Here is a 23065-nt window from a genome sequence, read left to right as displayed (position 1 = left end):
TGCGGCAGGTAATTGTCACAGTTAAGGCGAACCAGATGGCAGTAACATGTTCTGGCTTTCTGAAAATTGCTTTCACAATCTGGGACAAAATCTGGCATCAAATTTGGGGACATCTCCAGGATTCTGTTGCCTGGTTGTCATTGTTTTGGTTGTGTGAAATGAGGTGAGGGCTGAGTGGCGGTAAGTAGCTTGCCACAATGCTGGAGAGGGATCAAGAGAACCTATTTCTCACAACCGCCTTAGATTTAGAGCTTTAATCATGTTAATTAGTCCTGGAAGTCATCTATTCACTTAGGAAGAGGGTGGAGAGAGGACAGAGAGAAAGCAAGGCGATGACAGGAAAAACAGAAAGGGATAGAGGATAGAAATATAAAAAATATATACCTTTACACTGGGGAAATACAGTGCATTGTATAAATACAAACCAAGACTGAATTGCACTGTGAGTGAGGAGCTCATGTTATTTGTTTAGAGACAACAACAAAAAAGACACAAGCAACAAAGGAAATCTGATAGAATGCAAAGGCAAGGATGAAAATGAAAAAGTTTATGCTTTTACTGGAGCTCACAAGCTTTTGCTGTCAGTGCTTAGTTGGACCAAACGACACTAAACACTGCAGTCATTTTCAGTGTTGTTTATTTGCCAGCCAACACCCAAATGTAAGCTGAGGGAGGATGTTATGAACTTCATGGAAGTGTAGCTACAACAAATGAGAGGTTATCTTATATGTACCATTGACTGATGACATGATGGCAACTAAAATCTGATATTATCCCAGTGCGACACACTTTGCAACTTAATCTGGAGATATAAAAGGGTTAAAATATTTATTTAAGCTTTTTTCAGACTATACATACAGCAAATGTTGCTTTTCAGACTCAGACTCTTGTGTAGCAGTAGCATACAAACAACATGCAGTGTTTGCGTGATCCCATTTGCAGTCCTAGAAAGCAGAAGTCCAAGAATCTATGGTCATTCAGCCATAGTGCATCAGTATGAGAGAACATCCAGCTGCTGAATGAGAAAAGACCTCACAACATTGTATGTTTAAGCCGGATATTCAGAACAGGAGACACTGAAAAACCAAACATTAACAGGGGCTGATTAATCTCTTTAAGTCTGTCAGACCCACCAGTGAGTCCACCGTTACAAAGTCATGTTGTTAGATGTTCACACCCATAGAAATACATTTTAAATTCTAGCCACAATCCCAAGGGAAACTCAGAAGCGTTTATGAGGTTATATACCGTTGATAGAATATGAAGAAACATTGTGTTTGTTTTTTGCCAAGTACATTTTTAAAAAACCCCAAACATGTCATGTCATGCATTTAATCCATCCTGCTTATTAGGAGATGATGGTAACCGGTCTAGCAGCTGGAGACCAACTCCACATCTAAGACTAGTTCTGTGGTAAAGACAGCGGGACAACTATATCCCTGATGAGTAATGCAATCAATACCAAAAGATAAAGAGAAAAAAAAATACTAGACATAACAGGCCAGAGCTGTGACCATTGGATGCTGGGAAGTGGCAGACATTCTGCATCTGCGGGTTTTTCTGTGACGATAAAATGATGAGTCAATATTTGTTAAAGGGAGAAGAATAAGTAATTGGGAGATAAAAATTCAGTAGGGCACCCCACATCTGTTATTGCGGTGGTTTAGTCAGACGTTTTTCTGAATGCAGAGACTGAAAAAAAAGTCATGAATGAATTTTGAGGGAAAAGAGAAAAATGTTTCATAGGGCCATTAAACTCAAAGATTGAAATGATTTTCTTGCATTGCTGTTAAAATCTGGTTTTGAGCCACATGGAACAGCTTTTTTTTTTAAATGAAGGAACAGTAAGAAGTTTGTGTGATGTTGACACTATCTTAATATGACCTACTTTAAAATCTGCGATATATAATTTGGCCCTCTCCTAAATTTTCTATGTTAAGTTCTGTCCTTGTACTGCTGCAGTATGTGAAAAGAGGCTCCCCAGACATCTTTATGAACCAATAAAAGTAAGTAATTTAAGGAAAGTAGCTATGGTACCAATTATGGCGACACATTGGTTTCACTGGTTATCTGACAAACCTGTGATACTATTCCAGCTCAGAAGGTTCCGGGCTTGGGGAGTGAAGCAAGTGACGCTTCCGTCTCGGTTGTACATCCTCATCATCAGAAAAGGTGTGGTCCACGGGGATGCCATGGCATGTCAGATCACGACCTGCAAACAGTATGTGCACACACACAGAGCTGTTCAGAAAACAGTCAGGGCAGTTAATCTGAAAAAATCCATCATGTCTACTGTATGGCAAAGGTACTAGATGCCAATTACGTTGCTTCAAACTCAAGCAGGTAGCTCCAGGTTTGAAAAGTGAAGCCAATGGAGAAGTGGCTTAAACCTGCATTCATTCTAGTGGCCAGCAGGGGGCGACTCCACTAGCTCCAAAAAGAAGTCAGATTGTATGAAAGTCTACGAGAATTGATCCTACTTGACTCACTTGATTTATTACCTCAGTAAACAGATTCCTAATGAGTTTATGGTCTAAATCGCTAGTTTCAAGTCTTCTTAAATACATCATGATGTTCATTTTGTAAATTATGGCCCCATTTAGAGTAGAACAGATGATAAAGCAGGGTATGCTTTTGGGCATGGCCCACACTGACAACACTGATTAGATAATGCAACTGGCATAAACCCAGATTCACTGAGTGTAGCCATAGCCATGGCCATCACTATTGCAGTGTGTTTTCAGTTCATTAAAGTTAATTGTAACATTTTGGTCACCTAAAAGTCTTGTTCAGCATTTGGTTCTACTAAGAGACCCTCTAAGGTGGATGTTCAGTTTTTCCGGTAAGTACATTTGGTTTTAAACGTTTGAAGCCAGTTTTTCGCTAGCAAAAATTAGCATTAGCACTAGCATTATCACAATTAAACATAGACTGTAAATGCATCATGCTAACCAAGCTAGCAGCTAGCTCCACCCTCTTCAAATATAGTCACTTCTGGCTCCAAAAATCCAAGATGACTACGGTCCAAAATCAAGGCTTCAAAATGGGAGTCCACAAATCAATGGGTGACGTCACGGTGGCCATGTCCATTTTTTTTACAGTCTACATTCAACATAAAACAACTGAACTGCAAGTTCAGTCAAATGCCTCTAAATGCCTGCATGCTAATATCTTGTCTTGCTCCAAATTTTTGAGATTGCTGGTGGTTTCATTACTGAAGCCCAAATTCTCCATCTTCATCGGTTAAACCTATCCTCCATCAGTGTCACTTGTGGCACATTTGTGGCAGTTTCAGGGCATATTGCCTCAGATAACCTTTGTTAACCCTAGTCAACTCCACCCCTGATGTCCTGCAACCTTTATCGGGAAATGAGATCTGGCATTCCACACAAGCTGGATCACACTGGTATGCAATCGTTTATATACGGACAGACATACAAACACACCTGTTTGCCCTTTAACACTGCTGCTAGCCTAGTCAAATTCGAAGATCAACAGATTGAGCAGTTGTGTTAGATAAAAAGAAATACTTCGAATTAAAAGACATAATGTGAATGATGAAGTTAATGCCACTGTAGATATTTAGAGCAAAATAAATAAAGAGCAGATTAAGTCTGTCAGTTTTTTCCATTACTACTCTCCCTATCGGAACACTGACACCCTCTCATCCGTTGTGTCACACCGCCTCTCCTTTTATTCTCCTACGTCCTTCTCTACCTCTTTTATCTTCTGTCGCCCCAATGTGAGTGATATGCTTCCTGTTGTCACTATCAGATGCTAAACCTGGAGGGAACAGGTCAAAGAGAGAGTTTCTTCTTTCGTCTCCATTTCTGCTCTGTCATTACTCTCTCTTATCAGGCCTCAGCAATATGAAAACACAGCCTGAGGCACGAGGGGTTAACTAGGGCCAAGCATGTAACAGGGGAATTGTGTAGCCCACTATGTCATTAAAGTTTGGGTAGATTTCTAAATGTAAATAAAACACCAGTCTGCTATTGCACACACAGTTTCAGATCTGGGTCAAACTTTGCAATAACCAAATGGGTGGGGCCTAGCATAGAACGTTACAAATGTCAGTGAGGTCTAAGAGTTTACTTAAATTACTTATGTGTTTACTGAATGTGTAAACTCACAAGATTATTGTGGCGCATATTAGGTGGCTGTGAATTAATTGATCACTGGGGTTACCAGACTATGGCTGCACAAAATAAACAAAAAGGAGTAACAATGCATTAGGCAACTATTAGCATAATGTAACAGGCATCAACATTATTATGTATGGCTTGTTTCCACTACAGTGCTCAAGGCCAGGAGAGAAACGCCCAGAGACTGATTTGTTGGACAGCTGAATTAGTGTAAATATAACACGTGCACACACACAAACACACACACACACACACACACACACATAATGTTAAAAATCTTAGAATATCAACAGACTAGGCGGATAACTTTATCAAGGCATAGCAATAAAAGATAAATGATGCATGATTTTCACTGGCATGCTGAAAACACAAAAAAGTTTTTAGACTGCACAGCAACAAAGTGTGTGATCCAAGACCCATACTGACGCAACATAGCACAATCTACAACCTCCATCCATATTTACTGAAGCCATGGAGGGGAGGTGTGAGTGCGTATGTATGTGAGTGAGAGAGAGTTCAGCAATTTAGAGCCAAATGACACAACCTGCTGAAGTTACTACAACATCTGTGTGTTTTGCAACTGTATTATCCTCTAGGGGTGGCTTGAGTTTGGCTCTGAACACAAACACAGCCATTGAGAGAGCGATCAGGGGGATATCCCAGCAGAGTGCAGCGCTGTAGTACAGGGGGATATGACTCAGCAGGTGTGATGTCACACTGGCTCTGCATGATGCAGGAAGGGGAAGACCACCTCACGACTGGCCGTGTTGAAGCAATCACAGCAGACTTTGTTGGGTGAGTTTATTTCCCAGAACCCGGCTACCCAAGGGTATATTCTCTGCTTGTGTGTGCTTTTAAGTTTACGTACAAACCCCCTGCTTACATAATCAATTACTTTCAACCATCACTTTTTTTGGACAGTAAAAATCAGCTAAAGGGAATCTAGAACTCAAGAGTTTCACTGACCGTTTGCATCATTATTGAGTCAGATTGTGACCTATGACATCACAAGGAGTGATGGGAATGAGCGAAAATTTGCCATGTTCAATACTTGCACACCCTGCTCCACCAAGACATGGTGCATGTGTGAGTGAGTGGAATATTGGACCACAATGCGTTGATGGTACATACATTTCTATGAAGATGACCTTTGAGAAAGTCCAAAATGGCTTCAAGTATCCACAGTATCAAGATAGGAAGCCCTTTAAGACTCTAAAGGTTTTTACATGTTCATCGAACTCACACAGTTTTACGTGCAAACTCACAAACACACGGTCAACTGCATCAGTCAGGTGCTGCCTTACCATTGAGAAAAGCCTTTGTTATTTCCCTCTGAGTAATTAGAGATTAAGAAGATATCTCAGTCTGGTTATTATCATCATATTGTTGTTGCAACATATCCTGACACAGGCAAAGAGGAAAAGTTTTTTTGTATTACTCATGAGTAATACTCAATTATTCAGTCTGCCTTGGCAGAGAATGGTCACAGGGCTTAGAGGCAGTTTCCCATCTGATGAAACACAGAGACACACACACCTGTGATGAGGATGGTTGGTTCCAGTGATGGATGGATGTTCTGAATTGTCTCCTCTCTTCTGTCCTGGCTGCCGTCTTCACCTTGAGTTGTGTCATTGTCACTAAAGGAAATGAGAGAGAGAGAGAGAAACTGTCAAAAAATAAAGAAGAAAAATGAAGTTAATGGGTGAATATGCTTTAGAAAATAAAGCATCTCACTTAACTATGCTGGCAAAGCTTGTAGGTAATTAAAGTCTTTCATCCCTGCACTGTGGCCTGCAATGACCGAGGATATAAAACAATAAATTTGCCACCATCTGTGTTCTGCAACAGTCAGAGGTGTGGCACATCTGACAGCACTGTGCTGACCTACTTGGAAACAAAACCTGCAAGTGTTTCTCATAAAATGTAGGGAAACTTTTTAAATTAGTATTCAAAATAACAACTCAAATACATCGTGTCTTGCGAATTCTACACATAAATCAAAGAATGTAATAGACAAATGAGTACTGTAAGTCTGCACTAAAGGTGATAACTGTTAGCTAGCATTTGACTGGACTTTGACTTATCAAATCCCTTTGTATAAAGATGTTAAATATGCAGGAATGCATGAGAAATATATGGTCTGATAAACCCTTTTGGGGGCCCTGGGGCAAAAATGAGCTGTGAGCCCCACACAGTGCATATTCCTTATAAAACTATTTGATTAGTGGGCTTATTAGGTGACTGGATACATGCCCTGAGGCAGATGTTAGCTTTTCCCAGTAATCCAGACTTGTGTAGAATAAATAAATAATTCACTCATTCCTGCATTTTAAAGCAGAAAGACAGATGTGCCAAAGAAAACAAAAGGTCTGCAAACCTTTGTCTCTTCTGCTCATCTCTCTGCTGGTCATTGGTCTGCTGGAGCTGACGGACAGCATCCTGCAGGCCTCTGATCTTGGCCTTCTTCTCGTTCATCACCATGACAAAACGGGAGTATAGCTCCCTCTCCAACATCTCCTTATCCTGAACCTGCTGCTTCAGCCTGATGAGAAACACACGTATGTGCACAAATACACACAACGTATGACACACAGGTATACATGCATACACAGACAAACATGTTTAAAAAGCTGAAGATTCTTGTTTGTCTGGCGTCCGAGGGTAATTTGCTATGAGGAACAACGCGGGTGACTCTGCCCTGCTCAGACATAAGTCACTCTCATTTTCCACCTCTGGCAATACTCTATTCATTGACCAGAAGATAAACAATTACACAAAAAATGCTATTTGAAAATAAGCATCAGGGACATATAAAATGAAAGACACACAAGTGAATCATTAGTAGTTAGTTCCCAGAAATCAGTTTGCAACACTGGGTGGAACCCTCGAAACTCTCAGATGGGTGACCAGTGATGATGTCATACTGTGTGACTGCTGCGCATATAAACAGCTGGCAGTGCAAGTTAAAAAGCAAGAGGGTTTGCATGAAAACAATACAATCAATAAACAAATACCAGTACTGAATATCTTAAGAGGATAATTAGATTCTGTCTGGTTATTTTCCATTTGAACTTGACATTTGTTCTCCATCACATATTCTTTGATACACACACATTTTAATCCACCAGCACAAAACACAGTGTTGCTTTCCTCCTTAGTCTTACTGTCTAAGTATTCGCTGGTGCTGCTGTTTTAGTCTATGGTTCTCCTCCAATAGCAGGCAGTTTTCTGTCTCCAGATCTGTGCTGTGCTTTAGAGACTGGCCAATCATCTCCCGGTTCAACTCTAGAGGGTCCGGAGCTGGCTGAAGCTCTGCAGAGCCCAAGTGCACCTGATGGACGAAAGAGAAGAAGAGAAGAAAAAGAAGAGGGAAATGAGAAAGCAAGATCAAATAAGACAATTCATAACATTATACAGTTTTTATAAACCGTTTTGTTTTGTTTTTTGCATGTATTTATGGCAATAAAGATTTCTCTGCAGGGTAGCTGGCCTCACTCTTTATGAATGATTGAGGAGCTCAGCAATGAAGGAGGACCTCAGTGCTGAACCATTCCTCCTCTGCATTGACAGGTGACAGTTAAGGTAGTTCATGGCACACAATAAGCATAACCTCTGGGTGCTTCTCTTTGGACATGTACTGAGCACGTTCAACTGGGAGGAGACCTCAGGACAGATTTAAGACTATATCTCCTAGCTGCCCCGGGAATACCTGGGGATCCTCTAAGAGAAGGAGAGAGAAAGGTACCAGGAAAAAGGACATAGGGCACTCTAACCCTGGCATGGGTAAGGCATGAGAAAACAGATACATAGATGGATAAATTTAAGCAAAAAAATATACACTCTCATCTAAAGCAGCTTCCAGAACCTGCTTACAGTGAAATTTCAGTAAGCATCTGCACCTCTGCGCCGTCCCAAGAAGCTCTGCTCTGAAGGTGCAACAAACCATTACATCACATTTTCTTTGAAGTGGGAGACTTTATGTGATGATGAGGTGTTTTCTTCTGTCTGGTAGAAATACAGGATATATTCATCGGTCAGCAGTAAACTATGCAAGTGAACACACAGTTTCCTCTCCATTGCTTCTTGTCAGTGGCTCTTGGAGTCACAGGCAAGCTTCAGATGTAATAAAACATTCCTCATTTGGTTTACATTTTGGCACAAACTTACAGAACAGGGCTGAGGCACTGCAGCGGGCTAAAGATGAATGTGGAAACCTTCAAACAATTTGACCACGTGTAAAATTTTTGGGATTCTAGCTCTCAAACTGAAATGAATGAATGAGGAATGTAGGGCAAAATGTGTACTAGCTACAATTAGATTAGTTTAACATTTTACACACCCTAAAGGCAAAGAAACATAGAATGACTGAGTGTCAGTATGCACTCATCAAAGCTGTCACGCCAAATATTTTCAACTAGCCATACAAACTGTGTTTGCTTGTTGCCTTGGAGATACCTGTCAAGATTTCCCTCCTCCAGCAACAACATCCTTCTCCTATTCACACACACACAGAGGTGCTGCTCGTGATACACTGGGAAACCAGAAGGTGATGAGGTGCTAAATCTTAGTGGGCTGCGTTGAGGTCGCAGACCCACTGTAATAAAGCCGCCATCTTCAAACACTCTCATAAAATACTTGTCATTTTTGTCCTGGGCTGATGCTGTCCTGGCAGGCCACACAGCTGTTTTCCCCTCCATGGGTGAACATGAACATGTTACAATGAGTCAACGTTCACATCACAAGGCTGTCTCAGTCTATCCGCTATTCTTAGTCTCTTTCTCTTTCTCTAAATATATATAATGTATAATATTACCTCCATTACCTCATATCATATATAAAATCCTTTTTTGCCCTTATGTGCTTTTCAGGCATGAGATAAGAAAACAAAACTGGGATTGCTAATCAAAAACTTGCAAGTGGTCAAAAACACTTTTGGTACATTTAAATTACTGCAGACAGTGACTGCTCAAAGGTTAAGACCCCATTCAGTATCATTCCATAATATACTTAAGAATGTGAGATAATTCTGCAAAAAATCTTTTTTGCACAAGTAGTATAAGCCCTCTCAGCTCTTTTGTACTTGCTTATTCGGTGCCAATGCTGCCAATGGTCAGCCTGATCACAACAAGGAAATCAGTGATTTAACAAAAGCCCTCTTAATGGTATCGGGATACAGAGTAGACCACCCAGGATCTAAGGAGGATGAGGCTCCTAAGAACTCATAAAAATCTAGAGAAACATCAGGATGTCACAGTGATCCAGTGCAGGCTCCTCTCAGGGATTTAGAGGATATCTGTGTGTGACACTGATCTTCATAAGTCATCGACAGGTTGACATAGCTGTGATTCAGTGTTTGTGTAAGATGGTCCACCAGTAATACAAAACAGTGAGATTAGTCTAGGTGGAGGTCAAGTGAGAATGGGCAACGTCTGGCTTGGTCATGATTGTGAATTTAGAGTTTTATAAAATAGTTTGTAAAAGTTCTAATTTCTCTACTCAATGATACAGTAAATTTTACACATTAATATCTATATGCACAGATGCAGAGTTGTGCAGTTTTCAATGAGTGATACTTGCAAAGGCTCTGAAGGTTTGAGCTGCACCTCGCTTCAAACCTTCCTTCAATCTTCTCCTTAACCTGCCTCTACCTGTGCCTAAATCTCCACCGTACTTCCAGAGGAAAGTCACTTAGCAATAAATCAACCACGTGCGAAAGGATAATGTGAAGGCCTGTGACCCTGACATGCTGAGTACACTAATATTTAAACACTTTAAAGAATGTCGTAATGTCCATCTACAGTAAAAGTCAAACCCTTACTTGTCAAAGTTTGTCATCAAAGTTTAACCCACTGACGCTGTTATATACCATAAATCTTCCTGACCTGCACTGTTCTGCCTCTGTGATCGGTCCCTACTGAAGTGCTGTGCTGGTTTTACCAGTTTAAAACACCAGATATAGAGATCTAAACTGATGGAAGCATAACCCATGTTTACAATAGACTGTTAATTATTTACCAGAGTATTTACTATTAAAAAGCATTTACCAGATTAACACTGGTAATGACACTCAGCTGCTGTTTATTTCATCTTCTCCTTCTTTTAAATACCAAAGACTGTGTATTTTACTGTCTTTGCTTTCAGGGTTTCTGAGAAAACCTGCTGCAGTAAACATGTGAATTCCACATAACCAAAAGTTTATTTCTAACTTACCGTGCAGCCTAAAAGAGGAAGGATGCATAAAACAAGATTTGCATCTAAAAATGTGGCCAAGCAGCATGCTATTTTTTAAAATATCAGTGAAAGATAGTAAAACAGATTAAGGTTCCGTGTGGAAAGAAAGGAAATGTCTAAATAGCTCTCTTTATTTTCTTGAGCTTCTGCTTCTTTCCTGAGACACAGAGATAAAGTTAAAAGTCTGCACACTGCCAGCCGCTGCCAACATGTGGGAGGTCAGACTGCAGTTTGTCTGTGATCCACGACCCACTGCCACATTTTTCTAATGTTACTCAATCTGAAGAACAATAGAATAGTGAAATTGTTCATAACAGTTGTTTCAGCCAAATTAGACATATGACTTTTATACCAAAGGGTTGGCAAATTTTTGACAATTAAAAAATCAGTGCTGCTAATATGAAAGACAGAAAGAATGAGTAAAGACCTCTCAGATGAGATGCATCCTACTGTACATCTCTGTGTCATCTGAGGTAGAGTTCATGACCTTACAAACCCTGAAAAACCTACTTTCAAGATGATATATACAAAATGATACATCATCTACACCAGAAAAAGCAGCACATAAAAGAGGACATCAAATCTGGATTTGAGATTTAGCAGAGGTTGTGAATGTAAAGTCTTGGTTTCAAGATACAAGTGTGTGTGGTCTAACTGTTTGTTTGTGTGTGTGTGTCTCCAGACAGCTAGGCAGATCATAAGGTCAAACCCGTGGAGAAGGGGGGACGTAGGTGTGGAAGACAAAGCCAAAAGAACACAGTCCCTGTGAAAGTGATACCATAACACAGTGTGGGCACAGAAAACACAAAACTTTCTTTATAGCGCCGTCCAACACACTGCTGGAGACCCACCATATGTTCCTAAGGGTCCGAGGACATTAACCCCCTTTAATCAATAACAAGTTGTCAATAACGCTAAATTGACATTATTGTAATACAGAGATTAAATATTCCTGTCATATTAATTTATTTCATTTGCTAAGAAGAGGTCTAGCTCTTAATGAAATTCTTACAATGTCATGCAAGACCAGGACGATGCCCTCAAACTATAATTGAACTCATATTAAAAATATGCTGAACATGCCAGTAATCAAATCTCCTTTTTCTTTATCTTTCTCAAAATAACTATTGTGTTCGAGGGAACGGGGAAGTGAGTGGGCGAGTGCTGTGTGCATGATGACAAAGAGACAGTGTTCAAGGGCAAGCAAGGGTGCACAGTATGGGAAGTGTGGGCATGAAGCAGAGATCAGCTTGTCCCATCAGCTCCGTCGTCCACTGTGCAGAGGCGTAAGGCCAGATAAGGCGCAGGAAGTGAGGGGCGACAGCAGCCAGTCTGTCCCCGATAACACGAAGGTTCCCACAATCATCAGGAATGCCATGGCACAGTATCAAATAGAGAGAAAAATATACTAAACTTTATTTCAATCACTCAATTTAGGTGAAAAATCATACAAGGCAGGCCCTATTTTACATTGGTTCCATACAGGCTAAGTTAGTAGGTGAAAATAATGGATCAACAACAATTTTGATAATTCGTTAATTGGGTAAGTCATTTATTGAGCGAACATGCCAAACATTCACTGGTTCAGCAGGATTTACTGCTTCCTCCTGTTTTGTGTCATTGATTGATTATCTTTGAGTTTTGGACCCTTAGTTGGACAAAACAAACAATTTAAAGATATGACATTGGGCTCTGGGAAATTTTGAGGTTTCTACTTTCTGTTATTTTATGGTCAATAACAAACAATAAATCCATTTTAAAAATCAACAGATTAATCAATAATAAAATAATTATTAGTTGCAGCCCTACATGCCAATACCACAACTGCACAAATACCAGAAATGAGTGGCCTGACAACTCACGCTCAGTGACTGTGAATCACAGGCTGAAAGTCATTTCACTGGGAATTCGTTATGCGAATCCAGATGAAAGCCAGATAAAGAGATCTCTTATCATGTGTTTAAAACGATGAGTCATTCATGCGTGGTTTGCAATTTTTCTTGCTATTTGACAAGGTATTATTACTGCAAATTATATGCACTGTGAACTCCACAGATCTGCATTTTAAAACAGCTGAGAGGCCCAAGAGTGTTATTTGATGCACGGTTTGATAATGTTTGGCATGGTAGAAAAGAAAGAGAGAAATGGGACAGCCTTGAGATGTGCCACCAAGCACAGTGGTAAAGCTGCAAAATATAAAAAGAGTGGAAGAAAGACACAGACCAGATGTGGAAAAACATCACCAAATGTTAACTCAAAATCAACTTACAGGAAGACAAGAAATAGAAAAACAAGCCAATGGATAACCAAATAAAAGCCGTTGAAGTTAAAAAAGTTACTAGAAAAGAAATATGCATCAAAATTGCCGTATAATGTTATGTATTGCCATGTTTTTTTGTCTGTACAGCATTTACTTTTAGTCCATTATATCAACTGCTTTCTCATTCAGTAGATTGTATGTAATTCATAGTTCCAAAAACCCCACACTTTGAAATGATATATACATGATTTACAAACATTAGTGTTTGTAAATAATGTAAGCTGTGGAGGCATAACCACACACAAATGAATATTGTACAATTTAGCACTTCATAATTTGGGAAAATCAGAATCAGAGAGGAAGAGAACATATTTCACTACTCCAGTGAAATATGTGAGTGGTGTCCCAATGTGCAGCTGGAATACCCACACAAGCTCTATTTGACAAACATAAAACATGGAGCAATCAGTGTCAAATTCATCCACCCAGAGCCCTCCAAAATCCTGTGGCTTAAGTTACCACAAATGTCAAGAATTAAATCTTCCTGGATCGAAGCTGCGGTCTGAAATAAGAACTGAGCTAAGTGATAGTCAAAGACTGAGTGACAGTTCCTAGAAAATGACAGGAAGCCCCTGTTAGTTTCCAACAGCGCTTTATATTAAAATATTTAGAGTGCAACTTATAACTGCTTATTACTTCCATTATTAAAATGTATTTCAAAAGGAAAAGTTGTTCTCTTCACTAAACAAAAAGAGAGGCAACAGATTGATGACAGAGTAAACCACAAGTCCACCATGATGTTGTCAATCTACATCAGTGAATCAGGCCTGTATTGGTAGTGCTGGAATATTTATTTTTCCACCAGTGACAGATTGGTACTTAAATAGACATTAAGGAGGAGATAATGTCTGACTTAGCCATGTAAAACACCTGCTTAGTAGCAGTTTAACAACAACCACCCAAATTACATTCATCATTACAACTTCTGGGGTCATATTCATAAAATATTAATGTCAGGTTAAGTTCACCACCTGTTTTGTCTTTACCCTCCTTTCTTCTATTCCCAAAGGAAACTTGTCTCATTTTTGGTCATTTCTGCACCCTCAAATTATCCAGCTGGGAAAATATGTTCCACTTTTTAACCTCTGACGTGTAAAAAAAAAAAAAAAAAAAAGGCAGGGAGAGCAAGAAAAGAGAGAAGAAAAGAAGCAGGTGTTAGAGAAGAGTAGTAGTTTGCACTTAATGGCTTGTATCATATTTGTGTCTACCACACACACACTCTGCACACAGTGATGATTACAGTCAGCAGCAACGATGTAAGCATGGATTGCATTTTTAAGAAAGCACACACAGGGCTGGATAAATTTGGGCCGTTGTCAATCATATTGTGTGATCTGGTTGCTCCTTTTGGCAACAAAAAAAAGTCCACCTAAACACCTACAAAAGCATTCATTCACGTCATGTCAAAAACAATGAAACTGTGTAATAAGGGAATACAAATTCAAATGATGGCTGCTGTTTATTGTTTGTGCCACTTCACGGAGATGCCATGAAAACAAGGTCAGAAAATGTTAGTGATTTGATGGAGTGTATAAAGGATTTTTTTTCCCTAAAGTGCAATGAGATACAATAATCTAGCGCAACACTGATTAGTCAATTAATTGATTAGTTGATCAACAGAAAATGAATCAGCAACTATTTTAATAATCAAATAATCGTTTAAGTTATTTTTTTAAGTAAAAATGCCAAACATTCGCTAGTTTAGTGCTCTCAAATTTGGGAACTTGTTGCTCTTCTTGGTTTACTGTAAATGTAATTGTTGGACTGTTGGTTGGACTAAATAAGACATTTGAGGATGTCACCTTGGATTCCAGGATGTCGATTCATCGTGAACAAAATTGGTAGATTAATCAACAATAACAGACATTAATGGGCTATACAGCCAATAACAATAATCCACTGATTGACTACTAGCCCTGTAGTTGTAACACTACTCTATCAAATTCTATTTTGCAATAATACTTGGAATGAACCACATTTTAAGAAATGTGCCTCTGCGTGTTTCTGTATCTGACAGAAAGAGAAAGAGGGACAAACATCCACAAAACAAAAGGAGATCCATGTTGTGTAAAATATATAATATCACCATTCCATTATTGAAATATGGGATGAGACCATTTTCCATTCACTTGAAATAACCTGTTTGTCAAGTATGGCACCCAAAGGCTGATAGCCAGGCAACCTCTTCTAAAACCAACAGTATGTCTGCACATGTCCAGACATGGATGCAAGCACACATAGGCACACTTGTATTCATGGCCCACACTCATAGAGGCAAAAAGCCAGGGGGAGTTGAAGGAAGAGAGGAAAAAATCAACTGTTGTTTAACATTGTTAGATAGAGACGGCCCTATCCATAAATCTGAGTTTTATGGTCTCTACAGTGTTCATAACCCTCTGGCCTTCCCTCTGGTCTCCTCTGCCTACACAGAAGTCACAGGACCCCAAGTGACCTGCTCCCTGGAGGCAACCACATGCTCTCTTAGTTTGGAAGAATAACACCAAAATCTTCTGAAAGCACCATGACCTGTACTCCATCAAACCTGTCACTCACTGTGAATTGTGTAAGAACCACCTTAGCACAGCATGTGATACATGTATCCGTCCACACATTTCTCGTTTTTGTCCGTGACTGTTGCATAAATTTAACAAGGGATGTGCTTTCATGTGGGTAACTTATTGTTTAGATCAATGCAAGCTAACTCGACCTCTCCATTTAACAAACTTTCAACCTTTTTCCCTGAACATTTACAAGCTGTGGCCATAAGACCACAACCTCTTACCGTTGCTATTGGATGAGCGGTAACAAACTAAGTGATTCCTATCTGTGGCTTTTTCCATAGTCGCCTGAAGGCACAGGCTTTTCTTATTCTGCAATAATGCGGAGAGACTATAAACCTTATCTTTTTAACAGCCCCCTGTAAAAAATAAGACTTCCTTTCTATTTTGTTGTATGTCATTAGCTGCATTTATCCTCGGGGAACAATGACAGGGATGAGGAGGTACATGATGTTGAGGAATTCAAGGGTGAACTACTGATAAATCTACATAATTAAGAATGACGACTTTCTAAAACAGATAGACACTTGTCTATCCAATTTAGTTAAGGAGTTTGCCATTCCTCTATTGGATAGTATATTATTATATTTTATTAACATATATGATATATCCCTGAATGTTGTCCACATAGTATCATTGATGCAAAACATCTGCAGAGACACACTGCAGTCAGTTTCAGAGCTGCAGTCCAACCTGGTGCCATTTGTCAGCAAAAGAGGTAAGCAGTTTACTACTGAGGACATGTCAATGTGCTCCTCGGGCAAGGTGGGTAGCAACTGCTGCAATTTTTGCCACATGCAGGCAATCCAGAAAGGCTAATTGAGAAATAAATTCATGAGTTTGAGGGTTAGTCAGACACCAGAACACTCCAGAGCAGCTAAAACTATGAGGCAGGATGTTAAGAACTCTGGAAAGTTATCACAGTGAAATTGCATTTTTTATCATAATAATGGTGAAGTAAACAGTAGATATATGGCATTAACATTTCAAAGTAATCTACAGGAATGTGAGCATGCATTTTGACTGGCCAACAAAGCAATTTGCTGGATGGTGTTGCAGCAAAAGTTGAGCCAGGTTCAACTTTTTTCCCAGACAACCCCTGCATTTATTGTATTTTCTGAATAAAGTCTTAAAGCTGCTGCTTGTGTGTGTGTTTTAAAGTTTATTATATGACCTTTAAAACCTAAAAATGTAAAGGGTGTGTTAACTAAACCCTATTGTATTCCCTTCTGCATGAGGATAAGAGTGACAGTTTCCCATCTTTCTTGTATGTGAATACATATTTGTATAATAAATAGCTTCCCAAAGCTTTTGCTCACCGAGATGCCGTTACAGATCTTCTGATATGAGAGATGACAGTGATCTGGAGTGAGCTGGAAAGAATACACCTCTGTGTCACCTACTCTCCTTCCCCCTCCTCTTCCCTCTTCACCTCCCGTTAGTGCTTGAAGAAGATCCTTGACATATCTCTCCCTTGTGACCCCCATGTCATTGGCTTCCCTCGTCACCTCATCTTCTGAAACTGGACACAAAGAAAGCATTTTTCTCATTTTTGTCATACAGTTGAGAGAAACTGGACAGAGGGCAAAGAGGTGGTAGCAGACTGCAGAAGAAAACTATAAACATGAATTATGTAGTAATGCATGAGTGCATGTGAAAGCCGATTTAAAGGGAAGCATGCAGAGAAACCAAGGGGAATGTCATCAGCTGTTGCACAGCTGCTCACAAGGGGTTGAGGGTCCCAATTAACACATCAAACACAGAAACACTGACGACCCAGAAGCCTGCACATAGCTGTCACAACCCCATCTCTGCCTGTCAGCTCTGCAGATGGACAGCAATAGAAAACTAGGGAGCAGTTATGTTCCAGGTGTCCCTCCAGAGAAAACATACACATGTGCATATGTAACCATACACACACACACTGAACACTGACTTGCATATACAAAGGCAAGCCTTGTAGAGTTTAATCTACTTTATACACCTGTAAGCTGCAGCACAAGAGTGAAGAGGGATGAATGAAAACAAGGTCATTGCTGTGCCTCTGGTTAAAGGACCAACAGTTATAATATTATGAGACAGGATTCAGCCAGGTGCCTACACAGTTTGGACAGCCTGATGAATGGTAGACCTGCTGACAACCCAATCTAGTCAGCACAGAAAAGATGCAAGTCTTTGTAGTGCATATAAGCTTAAAATTGTGGGTAAAATCGCTACAAATGTGGCCTGAGAATGTTGTGAATATTGTGATAAAGTCGCTAATGACTGATCTGTAGCAGACTCAACCTATACCTGTATCCTTACATGTAACACATACTGTACCTTCTCCAATCCATGCAGAGCTGCCATCAGTGAGAGCTAGTGTGAACCCAGCGCCAAGGTCTATGGCCCAGTCTACTCGCAGGAAATAAGGGGTGCCTGGGTCAGTGGTTACAGCAATCTGTCGGATTTTACCACTCATGTCTCCCATACGGCCTTCAGACCTGTAGACAATCAAAGACAGGAATTCAGAAACCCTTAAATATCTGGTATTAGCTATGGCCTTTTTTGACTAATTTTTATGAATACTGAGTCTATTTTAAATATATCTGAGACATTTTGTTTAGATTTCTCTAAATCCATCTTTCCTTGTAGGCCAGATTCCTCTCTATCCTCCAGCAGGCTGTTGCGGAAGCTATTTACATAAAATTAGCATTATTAATGACCACCTACTCTGATCCCAATCAGAATACAACCTAATGAATAATGCAAATTCCCTTATGCCCTATCTTTACCTGGAGTAATGGCTGCAGCTGGAGACGTCAGACAGTATATAACAGCCTATGAACCAGAGTTTGATCCTGAATGGGAAGGGGAAGAACCTGCTGTTGCACAGTTGATATTTCAAAAGGATGTTTCAGAGCAGTAAGATTGTGTCGAAGTATCCTCACAAAGTACAACAGCAGACTTCCAGTGTCCTGCTTTGCTCGTCATCCGGCTACGATACAAACTACAGAAGTTGCGTAGCGCTGTGCAGAGGTGGGCTGATGCTAAAGCTTCTTAGCATATTTGATTTGACTCTCTGGAGTGACATACTAACAGGTTCCGCCTCAATGCCACTAGCTCTTGAGCTGTGAATTTCAAAATTTCAAACAACTTAAAAAGATCGAGGACATTGAATTGAGTAATTTAACAGCGCAGGAGGGCCCCCACCATCACCCTAATCATTCCCAAAGCTCATTTTTCTTGTTTTCCACAACACCAGACCTTTAACAAGGAGCCAATATGATTCATTGTTTCCAGCAATGAGGCCACTGCATTGTGCTCAGGATATTTAGTGTGCCTGCTGTTACATTGTCTTTAGAAAAGACAGCCCTCCAATCAATTTTGATGTTGTACGGTTGTGTTAATCTTTCTGTTGCATCAATGTGCCTCATTGTTTTACTTCATGGATTTCGTAATAAAAGCCTCGGTGTGTGTCTTCAATGGGGGTCTCATTGAGTCAGTGGAACCACATGGAGATTAACAGGTTTTGGCAGGATTTTGTGTGGGAGTGTGGGCTCCCTAACCACAAAACAAGGTAATTACATACTATGAAAGATACATTGAAGAATATTACCTAAAAGGCCCAGTCTGTGGTCTGATTTTATTCTGTGTGTGCATTTATCCAAAGATATAAAATACATGTATTTCAGAGTGTGGGTCTAAACATCCTCGCCTTGCATAGTAAAACTACATCTCATGACCTGTTTTTACAACCAAATAGCCACTTGAGATGGATTAAGCCTGATTAAGCTCTCTAAACTGACAAACCTTCGCAACAAACCTTAAAACTACATGCATGATTCTGCAACTGCATGGACTTATTCAGATACTGGTGGATAGTTGACATTCCCAGAAATGGAAATTTACCCAGTTTGAAAATAGGGAGCAAAGACCAATGCCAGCCTTGCAAGTCATGCGTGCAATCAGGTGAAGGGGTTTGGATTAATGTAAACGAAGGAGAGAATAGCCGATTATTTACTACTACAGCCAATCATGTCTCAAGGAAATTCATCCATGGCCATTTCTGACCACAGTGAGCCAAGCAAAAATTACTTTATACTGATACTAAATCATTATTCGCAAATACTACACTGTTCAGTGTGATTACTGAGCATGATTGTTTGATAATGTCACCTTACCCTCAGGCTAATGTCTTGGCTAACTGACTGAGTACTGCAGTTTAGGTTCAGTCCATTGCCAGAAACAGCCTATGTTCAACAGAAGAGTTACAAAAGATGTTGATCTAAGGATTACAATATGATCTATGAAATTGTTCCTAAAAGGTCCCTTTGGTCTATTGGCTACACATTGTCTTTTTTTCTCTGAAATAGCTTGAGAAACTTTTACTTGATTGCGGATGTCCAGGCCAGAACATGTGATTACTGCTTCCACGTGAAGTGAGAGGTGAGTTGGACATCTCCCCTACCTAAATACAGGGCAAAGAGTGTGGAGATGGAGGGAAAAGGACAGCTAAATTGGCAGTTAGCCAAGTTGGACATGTTTAAAAAATGAAAATGAGCCCCTTCGGTCACTGTGCTATAAGTTATGACGTGACAGCACGTTTTTTGGGTGGGTTTTTGTATTTTTTCTTTATATCCACCATCATATATGCTGACAGAGCAGGAGGTCAAGGTTATTCAAAATGAGAGATAAAGCAGAGATCTGACAGACACACACACACGGACATACCAATGTATGCACATGTGCACATGCACAAAGAACCTTCCAACAGATTAAAGTTGACCCTTTGTGCTTCAAGAAGGGGTGTGGCTGGATGAAGGGGCTGAACAAGATGAGGGAGCTGAAGGGTTCAACTTTAACCTCATAAAGTGAGCCCAGCTACTCATTAGTTACTGTAACATCTGTTGTGCAGGGACGATGACCCTGTGGTAATGACAGAAGGACACTCCAATTAAATAAACAGCGCTGTCTGTCAGGAATGGCAAACCGCGCAAAACCTTCAAAGTCAATCCTGAAGTCTTCCTGTTGGCATCTGTTTAGTTACTCGATTAGCACACACAATCACTGGAATGTTTAAATCATCAGCCATAGCTCCCCTACAGTCATGACACACAGCCTTTATCCTCTTCTCTTACTCCCTCTGTAATTTTTTGCTCAACCTTTTCATTGTCATTTCTTCAGCTTTGCCTCATATGAAAACAGAAAGACATAACTCTGTGTGTAGGAAGTACTAGGCAAATGAGGGATTTTCTAGAGAGTCCAGTCAGAAAGAGAGCCTCTAATTATGAATCTAGTGTTTTAAATGAGGAGTTCATACAGAGCAGAAGAAGCCAAAGCAGTTAACTGTCTCTTTAATGGGCCCTGACAATTAGGCAAGTCCTCTCACTGTGCTTTCACTGGACTTTCTCCTCATGCTTTGATGAGGGTTGAGATGAACAAGAAAACTCTTTGGCTAGTCCGCTGTTACTGTGATCAGTCAAGGATTATTTTTGCAATGCTGTCCCAAATAGCAGCAGGCCTTTTCTTCATTATTCTTCCCACGTATCATCTTTCTTAGGACACTTGATATATGAACAGTATTCAGCAAATAGCTAATATAATATGTTGTAAAACAAGTCTTATAGGCTAAAAATGTGTCTGTAGGTAAAATCTTGCTGACACCATGATCATGTCAGTGGCAGAAATAGTGAAATGTGACCGTGACCTGACTGATGCATGTCTCAACACAAAACAAGGTTTGAAAAACTACAGCATAGACACTTTTAGTGCATATATTCTTGCTGCTTGCAGAGGAGACAGTGATGTAGTGCAAATGGGTCAGGGTCATACAGACACTACATTTTCCTAAACTCCTCCTTATAGATTGAAAGATTTCCTGTCACCTTAAGGTAGCAAAAGTATTTGGAGACTGGTGACAACTGCAAAGTGGAACAAGTGACCTCCACCTCCACCAAATATCATTGGCAATGTGTTTTCTTAGTGGACTGTGTTGCCAACATAGCCTTACAAATGCATTTATCTCTATGCTCCTCAAGTGAACATGCTCGCTTGACTTAATCCTCAATAATAATTTCAACTCTACTGCCAACTTTAATGGCACTGAGTGAAAAAATAAGAACAGAAGCTGAAATCACACAAAGACTAAATATTACTTCAGTCAATAATTCATATTCCATAATAGAAACTGTACCACTAAAGCATTCGTTAGCATAGAAAAAGTTATCTGCAAACTACTGGAACAAACAGGAGTGAAACAGCAATCACATCAACTTCAGTACTGCATTCAAATCATTGAAGAGAAGACTCATTTGAAAAAGACGGCAATCATTTTAAACAAAAACAACATGTCTACCCTGCCAGGCTTGTACAATTAAGATCAGTAATTCTGCATACACATTAAGTTGTATGCAACCTCTAGCCTAACCCTGGATACAGCTGCACAATAACATTTTCACATCTCCAATATAGGGATGAGTTACAGTGAAAACCTGCTTAAATGAAAAGCAAAACTCAAATGTACAGGGGTTTTTCCTTGGTGATTAACGGTTCTGTAAAAGTATTGAGCCCCTGGCACAAGAAAACCAGTGTAATTGAATTGCCAACATGCTCTGCAATTTGTAAAAGTCATATTTCATTTAAGGGTTAAAACACTAAAGAAAACATGCGACCATTGTCCCCTAACATTGCTTGAATTAAATTTTTCTCTTGGCATCAAACTTAACATGTTATGCACAGATAAACACCTTAAGTAATGATGTTCTCTCTCATTATTCTCCCATCATACTGAAGCTGAACTGATTTAAAAAATCAGCTCAGTAGTTAGGCATGGATGTAAACGGATCACTTTACTGTAAACAATAAAACTTAATGACATTAAGAGGGATGTGAGTCTGTTTAAAGTTTACGCGTCATCTCTTGCTCTTAGAGACCAGACTCACCACCCAAACACGTAAAATCACTTTTAACTGACAGCCAGTTTTCGGCCACGCTTGTAGCAAAATATGTAAAACATTTTTTATGTGTGGTTTGCAATCTGACACATTTCTTCTTCCACACAGAACTCTCTGGGGTGTCTGGGAAGGAAAAATTGAGGGCGATTTGAAACACGCATTAAATGCAATCAAGATGCTGTTGTGGCTAGCTGACTGTACCCCATTGTGAAAACTTTGAGGGAAACGTGGACCACAAAAATTTCAGTCTGACGTCATCAAGTGAGGACTTTATCTATTATAGACCTATAAATATCAATCAAATCTCTCTATAGGGTTCAATTAACTGTATAATTGCTTAATTGCTAAATACAGTAAGTGATGTTTAAATTGCTTTTTCCACCTGACCAAACTTCAAAAATCCAACCAAACATCCTGAAGTATTAAATTTACAGTTCTGCGAAATCAAGCAGATGTTTTCATTTTAGAAGCAGTATCCATGCAATCTATCAACTTTAACCAGTTAATTGTCTGCTGATCGACTGGTTAAGCAGTGTTTGAGCACTATGCTTTAGGATACAGATATTTACTTTCTTCTCCTTCCTGTATAATACAGCTTTTAGTATTATCCCCACCATGTTTACACTAATATAAAACTACACCATGGTGGTAAGGAAGGGCGCCGAGTGATTCAGCGTTGCTTGAATGTGGTTAAATGCACTGTATATTTAGTGTGGGTAAAATACTTAGTAAATATTGTTTTTCAAAACACTTACGGTATTGTATAGGCTAACTACTGCAGTGTCCAAACGACGCATTTTTGTATGAAACCGCTTTTTCTCTCAGTTGACAGTTCTTTTGACAGCAGTTTCAACCTTCAACTCTTGTTTCCTCAGC

At 39.7% G+C, this 23065-nt stretch overlaps 2 protein-coding genes and 1 long non-coding RNA gene across 3 annotated transcripts in view; 1 reads left to right on the top strand and 2 right to left on the bottom strand.

Annotated features, from left to right (window-relative positions):
* LOC121903452 (versican core protein-like) overlaps window positions 1–2096 on the bottom strand; it is a 57820-nt gene extending 55724 nt beyond the window's left edge. Inside the window, exon 1 of the mRNA XM_042420473.1 lies at window positions 2080–2096. The gene's annotated coding sequence lies outside the window, so the exon portion shown is untranslated. The remainder of the gene's footprint in view (window positions 1–2079) is intronic.
* On the bottom strand, window positions 812–23062 carry LOC121903453 (DNA repair protein XRCC4-like). The gene is made up of 7 exons (XM_042420474.1): window positions 22945–23062; window positions 17577–17737; window positions 16574–16776; window positions 7310–7476; window positions 6523–6687; window positions 5682–5782; window positions 812–2212 (listed from the first exon to the last, which is right to left on the bottom strand). The coding sequence occupies exons 2-7, from the start codon at window positions 17722–17724 to the stop codon at window positions 2088–2090; spliced, it is 909 nt and encodes a 302-aa protein (XP_042276408.1). The 5' UTR covers window positions 17725–17737; window positions 22945–23062; the 3' UTR covers window positions 812–2087.
* LOC121903455 lies at window positions 2595–5342 on the top strand. The gene is made up of 3 exons (XR_006098049.1): window positions 2595–2842; window positions 4299–4355; window positions 4742–5342. It is a non-coding gene; the product is annotated as an uncharacterized LOC121903455 (long non-coding RNA).
* Window positions 23063–23065: the final 3 nt, after the last annotated feature.

This window comes from Thunnus maccoyii, chromosome 9 (assembly GCF_910596095.1).
Source record: "Thunnus maccoyii chromosome 9, fThuMac1.1, whole genome shotgun sequence".
Lineage (NCBI taxonomy): Eukaryota > Metazoa > Chordata > Actinopteri > Scombriformes > Scombridae > Thunnus > Thunnus maccoyii.
The sequence above is the reverse complement of the archived record's forward strand: the minus strand, read 5'-3'. Positions and strand labels throughout refer to the sequence as shown.